The sequence below is a fragment of the Zeus faber genome, assembly GCF_960531495.2.
Source record: "Zeus faber genome assembly, chromosome: 1".
In the NCBI taxonomy this organism is placed as follows: Eukaryota; Metazoa; Chordata; class Actinopteri; order Zeiformes; family Zeidae; genus Zeus; species Zeus faber.
In genome coordinates this window covers 25,412,699-25,432,338 of record NC_137193.1, presented here as the reverse complement: position 1 = coordinate 25,432,338, position 19,640 = coordinate 25,412,699, and the positions used below count along the sequence as shown (strand labels likewise).

The following is a 19,640-nucleotide window of genomic DNA, read 5'->3' as shown; positions in this document are numbered from 1 at the left end:
CATTCCTCCATTTTCAACATACTATGTAAACTCATATACCAACCCCCAAAACTACAAATGTAGACTCATGTCCACCAAGACGAGTTTTGGAGGAGTCCTAACAGAAAGGGAAGGGGCGGCGTCTGAAAAATCAACTGTTAGCATTTTGGAAAAGTGACTGGAAGAGAAGTGTGTGAAACCGGTGTGGTGGCATCCACAACAGAGGAGAGCGGTGTTGAACCTGGACCGGTGCGTTCAGGCAAAGTACATGGTGCGCAGCGTGTCCTGGTGGATCTGGACGGCCTTGGCCAAGGCCTGCTGGTCACGCCCGTTGCTCTGCCCCGATGTGTGGCTGCCTTCGGCGCTGAAACGGTGAGAGGGTGATATGATTACAGAAGAGTTTGCGTCGGTTAGAGAGCACATGTAAACGCTGCGAAATCTGAATAGAAAACAAATTGTTCGAATCTGCATGGCTTGGTAGGACCTAGGGCTGGGTACTGCATACTATCTCATGATACAACTCACAATACAGAGGCCACGATCGATCGATAGATTATATATGATAGATCGATAGGTAACGATACCGAGGACAGGGTACGCATTGTGATACGGTGGAAGAATACAATACACACCATGCTATTGTTATAAGTGAAAAGGTAAGCTTCCTCAGGGCTATCATTTGCTGTTGTGTTGAATCATAAGTATTGTTTAAATGCAGCATGTACAATTATATCCACATGAGAAGTCTATCAAAACCTTTTGGGGGATTCTCAAAGATGTAGTAAGGAAATGATTCATGCTCCACCAACACATTCCTTCCAACCACATGTTTCATAAAGAAGACGCCGTCCAAAGCAGATGATAATCAGTTAAGCCAGAAAGAAGAGCAGGACCCATGTACCTGTCGTGCTCTTTGTCCACCAGGTGGTAGCGAGCGCGGAACGCCACCAGGTGTGCGTAGTAGGCTGGTGCTGGAATGGACACTGATCGGGTGCAGCGCACGTAGGTGTGGCACAGCTGGTAGGTGAGCACCTGCAACTCGTCCGAAGTGAAATGGTTGTCATCCCAGAGCACGTGGTAGTGCGATGGCCTGCTGGTGCCCTGTGACGAGCCATTCAACAGAAAACAATGTCAATAGGCAGCCATGTTTCGAGAGAGAGAGAGAGAGAGCGAGAGATTCAGATTAGGGTTGCACATTTTCTCAAAAGATTATTTAAAAGAAACCAAATTCTAAATGTCTCAAATACATCGATTGTGAACTAGTTCTGTCAGAAAGCAACCTTATTTATTCCTTTGGCAGTTTCTCTCTATAACATCTGCAAAATACATACTGTAGAAACTGCATCTACTTTAAGAAGGAGTGCACAGACACTTATCTTCCAACTGACTATGAGTACTCACTTTTGGGTATTAGGCTAAAAGTATTGAATACAAGTATTCCATTTTATTTTATTTTAAGTAATTGATTGATTCACTGTTTTGCTTCAAACAAATCAGATATACCTTGAAACAAAAACTGAACCTGAAAGACACCACCCATGAAATAGGAGCTCACAACTACATCACATCTGTTTGTTATCTTGTTTAGGTATCCAAGCCTTTTTATGAGAATCAGAACTGACACACGCTCTCTGCACGCAAACATCCCAAATTTTAAAACATCCTCGTCTAGAAATACAAGCATATTCACATTTCTTTCAACTCTGCAGCTTACGATACCTGCTACAGAGTATTCTGGTGACAACATAAATGGAGACCTTCACCAGGCGCGCTGGCACAGCGTACGGGCGCAGCAGACGCTTCCTATTAAATCCATGCTAACCCACTGTTGGAGCTGCACTGGCATTTCTCTACTTTCCCGCGAGAGGTCTATTTTTTATTTTTTTTCCCCCTCCACTGCTTGCGGCTACGCAAGCCTTTTCCATAGAAACAAAAAATAATACTACATAGGAATGTTTTTGTAAAGAGTGCAATCAATTTAAATGCATTTCATATGCACCTACATAGTACCAGAGACTGAGCTGTTGGATCTGCTTATTTATAAAAAACCTGTTTTAAATACAAAGAACAAACACAACAACTCCGCCTCATTTTGAGTCAGGAAAAACATGGCATTACACGGAAATATCCTTTGATTACAATCAATTAAAACATAGCACATTGCTTACCTGTATTCCAGCATGACTGCAAAGGTAGAAGTCAAACTCTGATGGGTGAGTGATTTTGGTGTCCACCGTGGTTCCTGCAGGGATGTTTCCACTCTTCCCGACCTAAACGGACATCAGGTGTATACAAGGATTCTAAACTTTAGGTGGCATTCATTTTAGTGTTTTTTTTCGCTTTCGGTGACTCTGCACGAGGAATGTTGGACGTACCCGCTCATTCCTGTCCATGCAGAAGAGTCTCGTGTGGTGTCTCTTCTGCACCACCACAAAGGTGATGCCGGGCTGGTAGTCTTTCTCTAGTTTGATGCAGGCCTCACGGATCGCTAGCAGCTCGTGCTGAAGAACCTGCAAGGAACCATGGGAAACATCAGCCAAGAACGCAAAGAGCCGCTTGCCAAAAGAGGAAGTATACATTTCTACAATTTATGCTATTTCCATATTTGCATAAATTACTTTAGACAAGTTAAAGTGCACATCCAGCGGATGATCTGTAAAGAAATAAATTAAAAAAAATGATAAATGAAATATGGGATTTTAAACATAATAAGGAAGCTTAAGAAAGGAAAATATTTTGAAAAGAAGGTTTAAACTTTTGAACTTGGGAAGGGAACAACACAAATTGTTTTTACGTTGTGTGTGTTTTGCTGTCGATATGTTTTTATTAGATATATTATTATTAGATTAAATCTTAATGTGGCTCTCCAGATTAAAGAAAAAAAACAAATTTGGTCTGAAAGACTAAAGGGACTTTTAATTGAGTCATTGTCCAAAACAAATTAAATGACTGTGTGGTTCAATGTTACAATTTGCAGGTGGATTCTTTAATATGAGATTTATCAGAAACTATATTAGTTACTATATCAGTACGTTGCAGGATGATGTGCCTTCACCTGATTGAACTGGCCCTCAGAGATGCCGTCCCGGTAGTATATAATGCGCGTGGGCTTGAAGCGGGTGGACTTGTAGAACTGGATGAGCAGCTCGCGCACCATGGTGGCCAGGTCCTGGATGATGTCCTGACGGTGCTGCTGGACCCGCACCGTGGCACAGTAGCGGCTGGGGTGGGCGTCCATACTCCCCACCACCTTAGAGGGGAACACATGGAACATTTGAATTTTTTATTACACTTGATACTTGCAAAAAGGTTTTCAATACCAATTTTCCTTTTTTTTTTTTTTTTTTTTAAATACCCAAAATATTGAGTTGTATGTCATTAACCACTTAAAAATAAAAGCATCCGTCCAGCTTAAAAACAAATCCCTTGCCTCACTTGCACTTATTAGATTAATGATGGAGGTATCAAAATTTCAGATAATCTATAGTAATTCCACAATTAAATAAATCCAATAAGAAAAAATGTTAACACAGCCAAAAAAAAGATTTTAACCAGATTTCATCATGGAATTTATAAATAAAATGTCATACTGCATCTCACAGAAATACCAAAAAGGTGAAAGGTTGGCCATTTTGTATGTGGACATAAACCTTCTGGGTTTTGCAAGTAAGAACTACAAAAAAAACAAAACATGAGGAAACACCTGTTGTCATGGTAACAAGCTTTTAAGCTAAACGTGGTGCTTACTGCAGCAATAGAGGGCTTCTTTCCGTCTCCGGCGGGGGGGTGAGTAACATCTGCACCAAGAAAGATGACGGGCTGCTGGAACACCAGAGGCCTGAAATGAGGAAGCATTGCACATATTTTGACACATTGGTCTGCTGAAAGAAAACACATTTGATTTTTCATCCATTTATTTTATGTTAAATGCAATGAGCATTATTAAACAGTTATTCAAACCGTAGCCATCTCATAACTCGGATAATCACATCTTATGCGAGCAGCTATGGCTAACTATATTCAGTATACACATACATTTTGTAAAGATATACCCCCTGAAATGAATCATCTCGTAAAGTTACAAAACATGTTTACCAACTAGAGATGCACAGATTGACATTTTCTTGGCTGATCCCGAGTTCCGATTTTTGCGATTTGAGAAATCAAATTTTCCTCATCATTTCGTCTAATTTGGTATATCTCCTGTAGGTCAATGACAAATACATCACCTGATCTGATTACGTGATAGGACAGCTGTCCCTGAGTTCCAATAACATAAAACACAACATGGAACGGTCACTGAGTTCCAGTAATAGAATATGGGACTGTCAGCAAGTTTCAGCATAATGCAACCTGTAACTCTCACTGAGTTCAGTCAGACACAACATAACTAAATGTCCAGTTCAAACTTCAAATAAAGTCTCTTTCACTTTTAAGTGCAAAATACGTTTATATAATATTTATACAGTACTTGCCATTCCAAAATGAATTGCAATCACTGCAAAAAAAAAGAAGAATAAACGGCCTAACTCTACTCTTCTTACCCTCGTTAACTGGAAGTTTCTTCCTTGACTCACTTTGCATTAAACCAACTCGAATGACTTGTTTTACTGACTGACTTGTGGGACTTGAGTCCCAAAAAAACAAATAACCTTTCATCACGAGCGGAACTCGTGACATGCACTACGAGTACAAACAACGCAGAGCAGGGGTGTACCGGAGCAGACGTTCCGCTGTAGTGACAGCGATATATACGCAGTCTTCACAACTTTGGAATATTGTCAGGCGATAGATGAATAATTGATCTATTCTTCTTAGTTTACCTTGAAAAACCTCCAAACAGCCGACATTTTCTTTCGTTCACTCTCTTTTTTGAGCGTGAACTAGGCAACTACGCTACATTACGTTGGTCGGGTTTGAGTATCGGAGCACTTTTACGAGTACAGTACATGAGCTTGTAAATGACAAACGCGGGTAAATTTGAAACAGAACTAGAAAATATATCTGACACTGAGCGGCTGGTCACCAATCATGGCCGATCAAGCTGAAAAACGGCTGATCGATCAGTGCATTTCACATTTTATATGTTAACATTACGGTCACATGTTTCTGCTTTATTATTACTTCCCATTTTACCTCAGAAATGTGGGCAGGTTGGTAGGTCTGCTTGCACTTGCCCATTTTTCCTGCCTCCAACACATCAACTTCAAGAACTGACTGTTCACTTGCTGCCTAATACAGTATATCCCACCCCTTGACAGGTGCCATTGTAACCAGATGAGCAATGTTATGCACTTCACCTGTCCGTGGTTTTAATGTTGTGGCTCTGTGTATATAATTATTTTTTTAACCTTTAAGGTAATTTAAATGTAGTTTCTGTTTGGAGCATTGAAAAAGTAATAGATCTGCAATAAAACACTTGTGATATTTGCATGTTACCAGTAGTTTTGATATAGAGAATGGTGCATCTAAACTTGGTAACAGTATCAAAGATTTAGGGTTTTAGCCGTAACAATGGGCCGCCATACAATAGATTTGAATGTATCAGAAAGGGGGGCTTAATTTCAATGACATCAGCTCATTTTAGGCATTTCAGCCAGTGAGTCAGGACGGCACTGACCTGCCCTGCGGCAAAAGGATGTTGTTGACTCCGCCCAGCTTGACATTGATCTTCAGACAGAGGTTGGAGAGCGTCTGCGGAGTGGTCTTCTGGACGTTCTTCACCTGGACACACTGTGTGGCCATACCCAGCACAGTGTCACCAACACGCTTCACCTCAGCTGCAACACATGCGGACGAAAGTGAGATTTGGGTGAAAAAATACCAGTTGCCATTTAACTACTTTACTCCTAATAAACCATGGACTACAACCATGGGAGGTCTGCTTCTAATAAGCAAGCTATCCAGAGTTTTGTAGTCTCTCCTTTCTGTGTGACAATAAAGGTATGAAGTTATTTTCATGTATATCTCACTACCATCATGTTGTCATCAATGAGTTTAATGATATTATGCAGCAGAGCTTTAACAAATAGAACATTGACGCCTTTTGAAAGAGAACTAGGGCTAGCTCTCACCATAGACTGGGGTCTTCCCGGGCAGGATGACCACCACCAGCTGTAGGCCCTGGTAGGTGTACTTGAGGTGCTTGAACATGGGCTCCACGCTGTCGGCCCCCTGGGCATACTTGCAGAAGCAGGGCTGGCCCTGGATGGGCATCCCCGCATCTCGGGAAATTTTCCTCAGCTGGTCTGTAAACGCTCTGAGAGATGACAGATGCATACAAATTTTAGACTTCCTTAATACAGTCTTGTACAAAAAAATTAAAACTTTAAAAAGGCACAAAATCCACAAATGTCCGCACTTGCCATGAAGTGCCTCCTCGATCTTTACCCCCCCCCCCACAAAATCTATGCGTGTCACAACTACGTGTTGGCTCAATATATAAAAACGTATGTATTAAAAAAACTAAATAAAAAAATTAAAACACACTCGTGCACATAACGGAATGCGTCCTGGAAGATTTCAATGTCCTGGAGAAACTCCGGTCAAATGTTATATGTGTTAATGGGCTTAAAACAATTGAAAGGCAGGCTATACAAAGAATGAAATCATAAAAAGCATGTAGTTGTGGTATGTTTTTTATTCAACATTCAAAATAAAACAAGTCCCGTCAGTTATCGCTATTTAAAAAAGAATATTATGAATATTAAAGAAATCAAACAATTTCCATTCGTGAACAATAACATTAACTTTTCACTTAAATGAAAGTTTGGATTCAATACAAAACAAATATAGCAAGATGGCCTAAATCTAAATAAATAAAGTTTGTGGCGTTGCCCATCTTTGTCAGAACATCTCATCTCATCTCATCTATATTCTATACGTCTTATCTATATTTACTGCGTGCTTTGGGTCAGAACTTAAATATCCCCCCCCAAAAAAAGGCCAAACTATGGATGTATGTAATACATCATCTTTCTACTTCTCCTCCTGGTTTTGGATGCTGTAGTGTGCATCTCCGCTCTGTATGATGCTGTGGTTACAAGCGCAACATTCCCATGGGGGGGGGGGCTTGTCACTATATCGACAAACATGATTGGTTAGGGGTGAAGGGTCATCATTAGATCCTCCAAACAAATTGGCTTCCGTTGCCACTTTCCAAATGCAGAAAAAGCATTTTAACCAGTGGTGCTGTGAGGCCAAGATGCGTTCTAAAAAATTGATTTTTCCCCTTGCGAGTAATTGATTTGGAATTGAGTAGATGATTCGATCACTCTATCTGTGAAATAATTGAAAATCACCATCCTACTTGAAATGTATTCACTCTGTACACAATGATCTTAGGGCACCTTCAAAATCAGAATAGCAGCACATTCCAGGAAAATCTTTTCTATTATATTGATAAACAGCAAAATGAGCATGCCAAGGAGAAGCCATTGGTCAAAATTAAAGGAAATTATTTTGGCTCAAAACCAAATCAAGTCCAAGCACACACGACCGTTACACTTACTTGAGCAGGAGTTCAGTGCATTGTCTCTGTGGGGCGAAGCAGGCGATGGCCCACACCTTGATCTCGATGCCGGTGTGGAACTGCTTATTCCTCATGTCCCACACTCCTTGGATTGGCGTGGCTATTGCTTTGTTCTACAAAACAACAAACAGCAATCTTAGTGAAGAGGCACTTTGAAGAGGAAAGAAAAAAAAAGGAGGGGGAGGGGGCAAGGAGGGCAATTATTGTCAAAATCCTATTGTTAATAAGAAAAGCTTCCCATGAAAGTCTTTCTAAACTATAAGCTGCTAGGTTAATAGCAGGTCAAATGGCTTCAAACAACTACCTAGATCAACCGATTCTTTCTCTCCTCTCGTGATAAGTGAAATGTGACTCCACAGACTGTGCTGCTGCAGGCTCAAGAAGCAGACACTTTTATAGCATCCGACTAAGTATTCCTAACACAGTTAGTATTTTACAAATTAAGGTTTTTTTTTTATCTGATGAACGTCAACACTGATACTCAAAAATCAACTAAATGGGTTCTATTTCTACCTACCTACCTACCTCCCTATATATCTATCTATATATATTTTAAAAAAGCAAAATGGCGGTGGTCAAGTAATGTAATCGTATGTCCAAACATCGGGTAACGTCAGTAACGCGGTTAACCGCGGCAATCCTAGGACACATGTGCACCCGCTGACATGCTCACCCTGCCCCCGTAGAGGATGGAAGGCGCCTGGAGGACTCGGCCGTTCACTTCCGTCATCTCGTCTCTCACCATCACTCCAAACTCCCGCACGTAAGGGTCCGTGTTAAAGTTGGCACTCCTCATCTGGGGGGCAGGGGAGAGAACGTTCATCAATCACATTAAAAGACTGCAAATAAAAGAACACCTTATTTAAATTAAGAAATTAAAAGGAGTGACTCACCAGTTTGCTGATCTCGTCCTGTCGATCTGGTGCAGATCTCGCTGTGGCACGAATCATAGTGGAGGTCTGATTGTCCGTCAGCTTCTTGATGCAGCGCTGCCCCGCCACAATGTTGCACACCTGCAGCGAAAAGGAACCACGCACAGAACACCACCCAGTAAGTCCATTCATTTAATAAGAGGGGTGAATGGTTTCTGCGATCAAGTGAAGGCTGCTGCGAACCTCGAGAGGAAGGTAGGTGTGCTTCTGCTCCTGTCCGACCTGGAGGCAGGGGAGGTGGGGGTACCTCAGGATCAGCTTGTACTTGTCTTTAAAGTACTGTGCTACTGTGCATTCAATCGTTTGGCCGTTCTCCTGCTGAAGAGGGAACCTGCAAAATTTCAGAGAAAGAGCTTTTTGTCTTCTCAAACATTTTTTAAATTACATATATTTTTTATTATCTTACAAAGACAACCAACAGATCAATACTGATCCATAATGGATCCCTCCTTGCATAGCACAGACTAATTGAATTGAAATGTGGGGTGAAAAAAAACATTAACAAAACAAACAAAGCAATACATATGTACTGATTCCAAACAGCTACAAACTGCTTAAGTTCAAGAGATTATTCGTCACATACGGTCATACATATATAGTGAAATGTCATGACACCCTGTGATTACGCACAATAAGCTCTATAAGCACTAAAAAGAATAGACTTTTGTCAGCCTGAATTCATGAACAAGCCATTCTTAGGGGGAACATTGACCTGAGCAAATTGAGTTGGATTTGGCAAAGACAAATTAGCTTTGCATCTTTCCATATCATCACAGTATACTTAAATAGGACTAACAAGGATTGATGTCACAGTGTACGCCAATAACTGCAATTGTCAATGTCTGATTACATTGCCTTGGCCTAGTGAGCGTGCTTTGACAAAAAATAAATAAAAAATAAAATAATAATAATAAAATAAATAAATAAATAAATAAAATGCAATCCATTTTGTAAGTTCCAGGCAAATTCGGACCAAATTTTGTAGCATGACAGCTTATAGTGTTCTTACGTCTGGTGGCTGGCCGGTCTTCTAGTCACATTACACACTCTGTACTTCCTCTTCATCTGCCCACAGTGTGTGATCTCCACCTTCAGACCTAACATAGGGTCAGAACAGAGTATCATTGAGTTACTTGAAGACAAAGGCATTTAAAGTAAGTCATCCACGCTATGATATTAACACATGAGTTTTCAAGTAATAAAACTTAAGTTTTTATTTAATATGTTAGGCTGACACCATGTTAAAGAAGAAAGACATTCTTTAATTACAGTTGGGAAAAATGATCATTTAATCTAAGGTGCAAAATAAATTCTTAATCATAACTAACAACTTTCAAACAGGAATTACCTTTGATTTCCTTGGTAAATTTCACCCTCTGGGAATCCGTTAAGGGCTTCTGTTGTTCTTCGATGCTTTTAAAATCCAGGACTTCACACATGAACTCTATTACAGGCTGCGCTTTGTAGAATGCTGTGGCAGAGACTGCAACACAAGCACAACGCTGCATGTTTCAAAATAGTGATTTCCACTTGTACAAAATTGCACACATCTAGTCAGGATCAAGCGTTCCGGATAGCACCCAACTAGCACTAAACATACCATCGATGTTGAGCATCATCTTCCAGAGTGATGGCCTGACAGACTGGTGAAAGCCAAACCACACCTCTCTGCCCCCACCGAGGGGGTTGGAGCAGCCTTCTGAGGGGGTGAAGAAGGAGCGACCCACAGGGGTGTACCTGCCGTGAATAATGGGAGCTCATAAAAGGTTTTCCCATGGTAGATAACAGGGGTGTTTCATAAGGAAGGCAGATAAGACGAAGAGATTCAGAATAAGGTGTCATATCACAGGCCTTAGGACACAAAGAGCAGTGATTCTCAACCTTTTCCATAACCAGGACCCTCAATTTGATATGCATTAGGCCACGGACCGATTGACCCATTATATAAGATTTTGTCTGGGACAACAATTTGAGAAGGTTTTTATTGTTAGACATTTATAGTCCACACCTGTCGATGCTATAGTTAAAGAGCTACTGTAACAGTGAAACTATGACCAAAAGAGCCTTTATTGTAAATTCTATTGGGGTGCTAACATTTTCCATTTTTTACCGCTTTCATTACTGTATGCCACATTTTATTAGTAATGCTGCAATACTTAACTTGTACTCAATGTAGACTAGCTGCCACCTGCTCATATTGGGCTCACTCATCAGCATAGCGGAACTTCATGTTAACTTGTGTGGATAGATGTAAGAACATATGTGTTCTTATCTCCTTTAAATTTGTATCTCTTGCTTGACTGCACTGCATTCTGCTGCTGTAACACCTGAATTTTCCTCAGTGTATACAATGTTATATCTTGTAAATGAAAAACTAATGAAGTTTAACCATCAATAAATTTGCTGAGGACGCCCTTGAAGGAACACCGTGGGTCCCCGGGCCCGACATTGAGAATCACTGATCTACAAGACAGTGGGAGCACTAGCAGGTATAGATTCTATGAGCGCTTGGCCAGCTGTCCTTAGGTAAATTATTTTCTTACAGTGAGGTTCATAAATCTCCGGACAAAAACAGAAGGCAAAACTAACATTTGATAAATATGCATCTGCTAACCTCATAGAGGGCAAATGTCTCATGACCACATCGAGGGCTTGGATGGTCTCAAAGGGGATGTTTGGCAGCCGTCCTGTAAGAGCTTCATGGAGAGCTTGTAAACTCACACAGGACACCCATTTGATGGCAACTTTGAAGCTGCGGTCCTTTCCCTCTCCAGGAATAGTTACCTCAAGCTCTACCTGTGGAGCAGGACAGAAGGGGGTTCTGATGTTCTACAAGAACACATTTGGAGGATTTTAAGAGTTCAAAGCAACTAGTGAAGAAAACACAGTTTGGCATATTTGACTTACTTTGTCCCTGCCAATTGGTAAGGGCATGGCGGTGTAGAGATTCTTCCTCCCATCATACACTGGCTTTCGGTCCCCAAAGATCTGTGTTTTAAAGTGCTGGACCATGTGCTCCACAATGTCACTGACAAAAGATATGAAAGAGACAAAATCAGTCCATCAGTAGTCATCTAACATTTCTCCTTGCGTCAATTATGGATAAGATATGGAATGCTGTGTACCGATTGACCCTCCGGGGGCATTTCTCTGGCTTAATGTCGATGTCATAATGGTACACCTCCAGTTTGGGAATTTCCATCTCAAAGAAGTTGGCCTGCAGCTTGATTGTCCTGCCCATGGTGCCAAAGTCTGGCCGTGACGGGGGTTTGAATACATACTCTGGCACTGGGGGAGATGGGGGATCTGAATGAGGGATGGAGAAAGGGTGTTAGTTCAACATGTACATGGATGGATATATTCCAAAAAGACATTGAAAGAGAAAAAGCTGCCTGCCCACCCACCGTACCCCCGCCCACAACACTACACCTCTTCATCTTGTCAGCAGTACTTTGAATAAGCAGACAACACACAGATGTCACCATGTTGAACCAAGCAGCAATGTGTCTGCAACAAGCTCCCAGTGTGTACACTCCCTTTGGTGCGGTTATCTCCGTGGCACAGCCCTGTGCAGCCACATAGACCAACACCCAAAGAGCCATACGTGTACCAGTGATTATTGCATGCCAGTTGTAAAATACAAAGACGAACAAATTACTAATATATATGTTGCAAAGCAATACAGTCATATTTTGGGCTTTCACAGCGCTGGAGGAAAAGGAAAAACCTCTGATAAAGGTTATTTGTTTCAAAAGGAATACTGCATCAATGTGACAAGCATTTTGAAAATAGTAACGCACAGCTGGCCTAAGTTAAGGGTATCAGAGGACGGTGGCTTTGTATAGTAACAAAGCCACTAAATAGATGAGTAAAGTTGGTCATTGACTGAAAACTGGAATGAACATTTAATATTTCATAGTGACTTAAGAGCAAAAAAAAAAAAACAGACTTCACTAAAATATTGGTGGAATTTGACAAAAACGTTGTCTAGCAATGTCGTTTTGTTGATTCAAACAAGACAAGTGATTTCTGTGAGGTTTGAGAACCAAACAGAAACACTCAATTTTGAGAATCACCTGCACCTTTTCCATCACCAGCAAGTAGGACAAAGCAGCACTGACCAACACCCGAGCAAACGCAGTTTCAGAGACAAGTCGCTACAGCTCACTCCTAAAACTGATGAGTAACTTTAGGAATTGCTTTGAGGCATTTTGTAAACTACACAGGGACCAATACGACTTTTCACTACCGATTTTGAAGCCTAAACTAAGTATTTGAGAGACGTGCTAAGAAGGAAAACAGCTAGCAAAAACACATGGTGATTCGAGTACATATCTGGCTGCATGTGCCAGACCTGGGAAAATATTTTGAGTACCACAATAGTGTGACAGTGAGTCTCTGTTGTGTTTGAGTTACTGCAGATAAATTACTCCAGTTATTCACACCATAGCAGTCTTGTTACAAGGCTAATTACATAATATGCAAGCTACTACAGCTGACAAAAATAGGGGGGAGCGTAAATTTAGTTGGCATTTCGATCAACAATTGCATGGTTGGTACACAAAATCTGTGCAGGTTGGCAGGTCTGCATGTGCAAGCTCCCATAGGGAACTTTTGAGCTGTCTGAAGACCTCCACCTGTCTGCGACTGGGTCAAATATCATGGTTAATCAGTTTAATCCGAGTTTTAACTGTCTTTGTTGCTTTAGTTCCTCACTGTATTGTGAATACACTTTTACAGGGTTGTTTTGGGACATGGTCGCCAGGGGTTCTTTTATTTCTTCAGGCATAGCACAGTTTTTTCTTTGCTTGTAGTATAGTATACATAGTGCGATGCTGGAAGGAGACCTCCGGGATCAGATAGAATGGGGCATAGGTGATTAATGACAAGGCCTTTGATTCCCAAATGTAGAAGTCAACTTACCAGAGCCTACTGACCCAGAGGAATGGGGCCCCTCAAGCATCTCACCGGCTAGAGAAAACAAAAATTAAATGTTAGGCTTACTCACAAATGCACTTGTCCCAATATATTCAGAACATTTGAGATATACACTCAATGTGCACTTTATTAGGTACAACTGTACAATCCAATACACCAGCTCTGCCAAGTATTCTACTTTTATGAGGTTTATAATGTTCAGTTTTTGTTGATGTAACGGAAATTCAAGATTCAAGGGGTTTATTCAATTATATGTTTATGACTGAGGTTATAGTTAAATGTGGTGTTGTACTGAACTACATTATATGGAGAAGCGTTTTAAAATGTTTTGTCCTCGTATTGACATACATGAGGGGGCAGAATATTATACCATTTTACACCAAAATTAGCGGCCATACCCAGTTTTTTTTTCTTTTTTAAATGCAGGTAAACCCGCTAAAAACTGGTGTTGCCCCTTTTTCATTGCCAGTAAATGAGTATGCCTTTCTTTTTTTCCTGATGTCACATTCAACGTCACAAACACGCTGGAACAGGAGGCGTGTCATGGTTCCAGTGTGATTGGGGGGAACAAAACTGTAGAAGCAGCATGGAGTATCCACGCACTGGCAGCGCCCGATGCTGGTCTTTCGGCGGCGAGGAGCAGAGACGCTCCTTCAGTTTGGAGACCGGCTTGGGGCCGTGCTGGAGCGGCTCGGAGCCTGGCGGGGAGCGCGGTGTTCTCTGTTTCAGGCCACACACTCAACACATTCCATTTCCAATTCTATATTGGATATGAAATGCTCGAATGATACACGGATATTCCTGTCTATTTATGCGCCAAAGTCCGGAACTTCAGCACGCAACGCATCTCGCCGTAAATGGGCTGGTGAAATCTGCATGTCTGCCGGGTGTCATGTTTCCATCACAGCCGATGAATACCCGTGACTATTGCAGAGCCATTTGTCCCAGGAATGAAACCAGGGTATAACCGTTCCCACTAATAACAAATGCCAGATGTTAGCGGATGCTACCGGTGTTTGTGTGCAGTGGAAAAGGGGTAATGCAAACACCTCTGAATATAATGCAGCTCAACAAGTACAGCTCAGGATCACATATCTCACATCAATTTGTGAATGTGGGGTATGCACTGTAAAGTGCTTTGAGTCATAAGGACAAGAAAATATAAATGCGATATAAATAAATATATATCATAGCTATATAAATGCACCCCAATTACCATTTATAACACCATCTATATGGGTTAACAATAAATACACATATACACGTTGATCCGAGTGTATGGATAGAATGTAGTATTGATTAAGTAATGACCTGCACCCAGACAATTTACAAAGGTTCCTTCTCGTACTTCTTTTTGACAGATGCCTGTTAGCTACAACTCACAACTTTTATCTGCACACACACCAGAGTTTGACAACCAAGGGCGACTTTTCAGAACTCTTATCAATGTAAACACATGAGCAGAGAAGTTCACTGGATATCTGCCCTATTAAACCACTCATTAGCTTGTGGTACACCACAATCCCAACTAGTTTCCTTTAACTGGTTTCAGGCCATGTGAAACATCTATACCAAACTAGTTTCCACAATTGTTGATTTAACTTTATTTTGCTAATGTTTATCGCTTCAATTAGCGTGCACGGTGTTATCTGTAGATAGCTAAGGAATTATACAGTAAAAATAATAAAACCAGAAAAAAAAACAATATGCAATGGAGAAAAAATACGAAAACTGACAATATACAGTGAACCTATATATCATTGATGAAACTAAAAAAACAACAACACTAAACCTCTGTATAAACAATTAACATTCCAAATGTCCAGACTCGGACCTCACCGTTGACATATCGTGCTAACGGTGAATTAAGTTTCAGAAATTCAACCCATATTCAAACAGACAGTGAACATGACCGGGGGAAAGAAGTTAACGCCAACAAGCTCAGGGAATGTGTCGAAGCTCGTCGGCATAGGCTTGTTGTCATTGGGGGAAGACGGCTAAGCTAACGCTGGCGAGGCTAACGCCGAGGCTAACGCTAATGCTAACGCTAACGCCTGGACTTTGTGGAGACGAGGTGTTTCGCGTGCGCGGGACACGCCGTAACGTGGCCACCAGCCGCCGCCCGGCCGGAGAACGCTCCCCCGCACCCCCAGCTCGCCGATTTGATATCGTCCACGTATCGAAATGTCGACGCTCCCAACCCGCCGAGCTAACCCCGCTAGCCGCACCGCTCACCTCCAGCGGACGAATACATTTCGTCGAATTAGGCGTGCGCCGTGGACGCGCGTAGACTCCACTTCACTGCGGCCGAACGTCCTCAACACATGCGCGGCCGAGCGTCGGTTGGTCGGCGTGCGGGAAGAAACGCCAAAGGGAAGCCGGTCGGGCGACGAAGGTAGTCGGCTGCCTCGGGTACTCAGCGAACAACCGCACCACCGGAGCTTTGTGGTTCTCGGCGCGGCCCCATCCCCCCAACACGCACGACGAGCCGGAGGAGGAGAGAGAGGAAGGGAAAAAAAAAAACCCCGACGAGGCTGCGAGGGAAGGATAAAGTTTTAAGGAAAAAAAAAAAAATTTACAAAGTGACGTCAGACGCACGCTACGTCATTACGTTCACGTCCTGGCGCTACGTAACCACGTTCAAGTCCTGGCCGGGCTACGTCATTACGTTCACGTCCCGGCGCTACGTAACTACGTTCACGTCCCGGCTTGGCGCGCTGTCTTTTTTTTTTTTTTTTTTTTTTTTTTTTTTTTTTAACGGGGGCGACGTGTCATCATTTATTTATTGATTTAAAAAATATATATTATTTGAATAGTTTTGTTTTGGAAATGTCGCTGCGGCCCGATCGTCGACATGTTTTCCGTCGACGCGCTGGTCTCTCGGGTCTGTTACGATGTGATTGCGTCAATAAAGTTAAAAAAAAAAAAAGCTTAAGCGAGATTATCCTCGGGCGCGTCACTGGAAAAAAAAACAAAAACAAAAAAAAAAAAAAAACAACGCGGACGAGCTCCCCAAGCCGCCCACAAGCATCCCATAATAAGGCGCAAGCGCTCCACACGCGTTCCGACGTTGACCGAAAGCTCGGTGGGGGTGGGGTGGGGGGGGGGATCGCTGCGAGAATGCTTCGTGAAGTACAAACGTTCACCATTCGATGTTTTCATGGCGGCTTATTTTCTCCATTACAGCCCGGGTCGGGTTATACGTAAACGTTGACGTTAAGGCAACTTTAAATGTGTTTTAAAGCGGGGTTGCATGGTTATTTAGTCACGGGGGCTATAGATACAAATCCCATATATATATATATATATATATATATGTTTTTTTCTTTTATAAATGCCACACCTCTCTGTTCTGTTATGTATCGATGTACATTTGTTAAACGTATTATCGCGTATTTGTCTTTTTTTTTTTTTTAGGCTCGGTGTAATTATTTGATCGAAACACCGAGAGGCGCCATTCCACCGTGTACAACATCGAGCGACGCTGTTCGCCGGCTCGCGTTATTTGCTTTTGATTTGGTGGAATTCGACTGGATTCTGTAAATGTTTTTTTTTAATATTTTTGCAACTGCCACGCCAATTATCCAATGAGCGAGTCGCTGATCGGCACAATCCATGTGAACGTGTTGTTTGGTCGAGAGCTGATAATGGGAAGCCTGTTAAACAGGTCATGCTCCAGAAGGACTTTATAAGCCACGAATCAGATAGGCCCAATCGCGTTTTCGCCCCAAAAAAAAAAAAAAGAATCTCGGGGATTGCATGATCCGTTTGAGATATTTACGCCATAAAACATTTTTGATCTTTAAGCAAGGTGAGCTGGTAAATGTTCCAAACGTGAGATATAAAAATGAATGACGTCCGAATGAACTTTGTTTTCTAAAGTATTTAATGTGGATACGCGGATAATTAGTCCGTGTATCATCCCGTGATAATCCATTTTATTACAATCAAGCACAAGAAAAAAAATACAGTTTCCCCTATTTTGACCAGTCTTTTTTTTAATCGAAATGTTGACAATAATGCACCGCATTTAACCATTAATATAATTATAAATCCAGATCAATTCTCCGCCTAAATTGTTATTCCGGATTGTCGTTTCCAAATAGTGGGGATCAGTGTGGAAAAAAAACAAAAAAAAAAACGAGGGATGAATGGTAGAAACATGACAATAGCTGATAGTTTCCCCCTGTAGGCAGACTGGGTGTAGCTGCTGTGTGCGCGCCTCCCTCGGCCAATGGCACCGGATCCTCCCCGCAGTGCGTAAGAGCGCGGTTCAGGATTTAACCAAGTGTTTGCTGCGGGGCTGCGCAGTCTGCACCGGAGCCCGTCGACGTGAGAGCGCTTCTTTTTTTTTTTTACAAATGGCAGTGTAGTCCTCATCATCCGTTTTCAGGCATTTTCACACGTATTTGGAGTTAGTCCGCTACTTTTTTTTTTTTTTTTTTAAACTCCCCCTCTCCCTCCCTCCCCCACCCCCCGAAATATGACTGGAGTATTCGACCGAAAGATCCCGAGTGTCAAACCTTCCGATTTCCAAAGCTCCTTCCAACTTTCCACCATGCATCACCCGTCTCAGGAATCTCCTACCTTGCCCGAGTCCACGGCCACGGATTCTGGCTACTACAGTCCCGCGAGTGGAATTCCCCACGGCTACTGTTCGCCCAATTCGACCTCGTACGGGAAGCCTCTGAACACCTACCAGTACCAGTACCACGGCGTCAATGGATCCGCTGGAAATTACTCTGCGAAAGCCTACCCCGACTACAGCTCGTACACCACCACAGCCTACCACCAGTACGCCGGGACTTACAGCAGAGTACAGCCCCAGCCCTGCAGCCCACAAGGTAAGACAAAATAAAGAATATTATTTTTATTTTTTAATTTAATGTTTATTTTGAGTGGATAGTGTATCCGCTCGCCGTAACAAACAAACGTTTAAAAATATATATTTCCATTCGAAGAAAGCAAATGGTTCGTTTTCAAAATCCTCCCAAAGAGTCAAAATAAAAACTTAAGTATCTACTTCCCCGTCGGATTGCTTCTATTTCGTTCTGGAATATGATTATTGTTCTTTCCACTTTTCCCCAATGGAAAATAAACGCAAACGGGCCCTACGGCGCACGCACCAGTCAGCAGTCTTGTTCGTTTTATAACAATTTTATTGTTTATTGTTTTCCGCAGAAAAAGAGGTGGCGGAGCCGGAGGTGAGGATGGTGAATGGAAAGCCCAAGAAAGTGAGAAAGCCCCGCACCATCTACTCCAGCTTCCAGCTCGCCGCGCTGCAGAGGCGCTTCCAGAACACACAGTACCTGGCGCTGCCCGAGAGAGCCGAGCTGGCCGCCTCTCTGGGGCTCACACAGACTCAGGTGAGGTTTAAAATCACGAATAAAACGCTGAAATAATAACAAAAAAAAAAAAATAATACAATTAAAATTAAAATAAATCTGTAATGGTTTGCTGTTTTGATTTTTTTTTTTTTTTCTCGCCAGGCTGTGGTGGGTTTTAATATTCATTTTCCTTTAATATTCATTATTCTTTAGGTCAAAATCTGGTTCCAGAATAAACGGTCGAAGCTGAAGAAGATCATGAAAAACGGGGAGCTCCCACCGGACCACAGCCCCAGCTCCAGCGACCCCATGGCGTGCAACTCCCCACAGTCCCCCGCCGTGTGGGACACGCAGGGCCCGGGCTCCAGGCCCCACAACCTGCAGCTCCAGAACATCAGCACCACGGCCTCCAGCTTTTTGGAGAACTCCGGCTCGTGGTACACGTCCGCGGCCAGCGGGTCGATGAATTCCCACCTGCAGACCCCAAACTCGATACAACACTCTTTGGCTCTCGGAGCGGGGACGTTATACTAAAATATCTGATGATGTTCATTGCAAATATTTTTTTTTTCTTTTTCCTTCTATGGGACTCGTGTTAAGATTTCAGAGGAATATGCAATGTATTTGATTACAGTCATAGAGGAAAAACGTGTAAAATGTGTAAATGTGTGCATGTAATTTATTGCATTTTTGGAAGACTATTAAACGTTTTAATGGACAATGGATTTGGACAAACGCCTTCATTGCAATGTATTGTTATGCCATCCCGGCAATTATTATTTTTTTGCACTGACTATAACGACAAAGAGAAAAGTAGTATGCCCTACATTTTTATATGACGAGGTTGTAAATCACAGCCTAATTATCAACAAAGTAGTATAATCAAAAAACGTCTCTATCAATTATCAATGTAAATACTCTGAATCAGACAAC

The 19,640-nt window shown here is 42.1% G+C and overlaps 2 protein-coding genes across 4 annotated transcripts; one reads left to right on the top strand and one right to left on the bottom strand.

The window, feature by feature from the left end:
• Positions 1 to 234: 234 nt before the first annotated feature.
• Positions 235 to 11,698, bottom strand: ago2 (argonaute RISC catalytic component 2; the record flags this gene model as incomplete). 3 transcript variants are annotated; one of them, XM_080004364.1, is made up of 18 exons in its annotated part: positions 11,568 to 11,698; positions 11,350 to 11,470; positions 11,057 to 11,238; positions 10,043 to 10,179; positions 9,791 to 9,925; positions 9,452 to 9,539; positions 8,626 to 8,773; positions 8,404 to 8,523; positions 8,160 to 8,306; positions 7,490 to 7,623; positions 6,054 to 6,238; positions 5,600 to 5,759; positions 3,727 to 3,817; positions 3,035 to 3,229; positions 2,355 to 2,489; positions 2,148 to 2,249; positions 881 to 1,080; positions 235 to 343 (listed from the first exon to the last, which is right to left on the bottom strand). In XM_080004364.1, the coding sequence occupies exons 1-18, from the start codon at positions 11,681 to 11,683 to the stop codon at positions 235 to 237; spliced, it is 2,505 nt and encodes an 834-aa protein (XP_079860490.1). In that variant the 5' UTR covers positions 11,684 to 11,698. The 3 variants fall into 3 exon arrangements, with proteins under 3 accessions (XP_079860490.1, XP_079860489.1, XP_079860491.1); XM_080004363.1 differs by having other exon boundaries at positions 8,184 to 8,306; XM_080004365.1 differs by lacking the exon at positions 2,148 to 2,249 and having other exon boundaries at positions 8,184 to 8,306.
• Positions 11,699 to 17,763: 6,065 nt separating this feature from the next.
• dlx5a (distal-less homeobox 5a) lies at positions 17,764 to 19,428 on the top strand. The gene is made up of 3 exons (XM_080012226.1): positions 17,764 to 18,224; positions 18,562 to 18,746; positions 18,921 to 19,428. Exons 1-3 carry the CDS (start codon positions 17,864 to 17,866, stop codon positions 19,239 to 19,241), a joined length of 867 nt encoding a protein of 288 aa, XP_079868352.1. The 5' UTR covers positions 17,764 to 17,863; the 3' UTR covers positions 19,242 to 19,428.
• Positions 19,429 to 19,640: the final 212 nt, after the last annotated feature.

Coding starts and splice junctions, on each gene's coding strand:
- dlx5a (XM_080012226.1), top strand. CDS start 17,864: ATGACTGGAGTATTCGACCGAAAGATCCCGAGTGTCAAACCTTCCGAT. Junction 18,225..18,561: donor CCAGCCCTGCAGCCCACAAG/GTAAGACAAAAT, acceptor TGTTTTCCGCAG/AAAAAGAGGTGGCGGAGCCG. Junction 18,747..18,920: donor TGGGGCTCACACAGACTCAG/GTGAGGTTTAAA, acceptor ATTATTCTTTAG/GTCAAAATCTGGTTCCAGAA.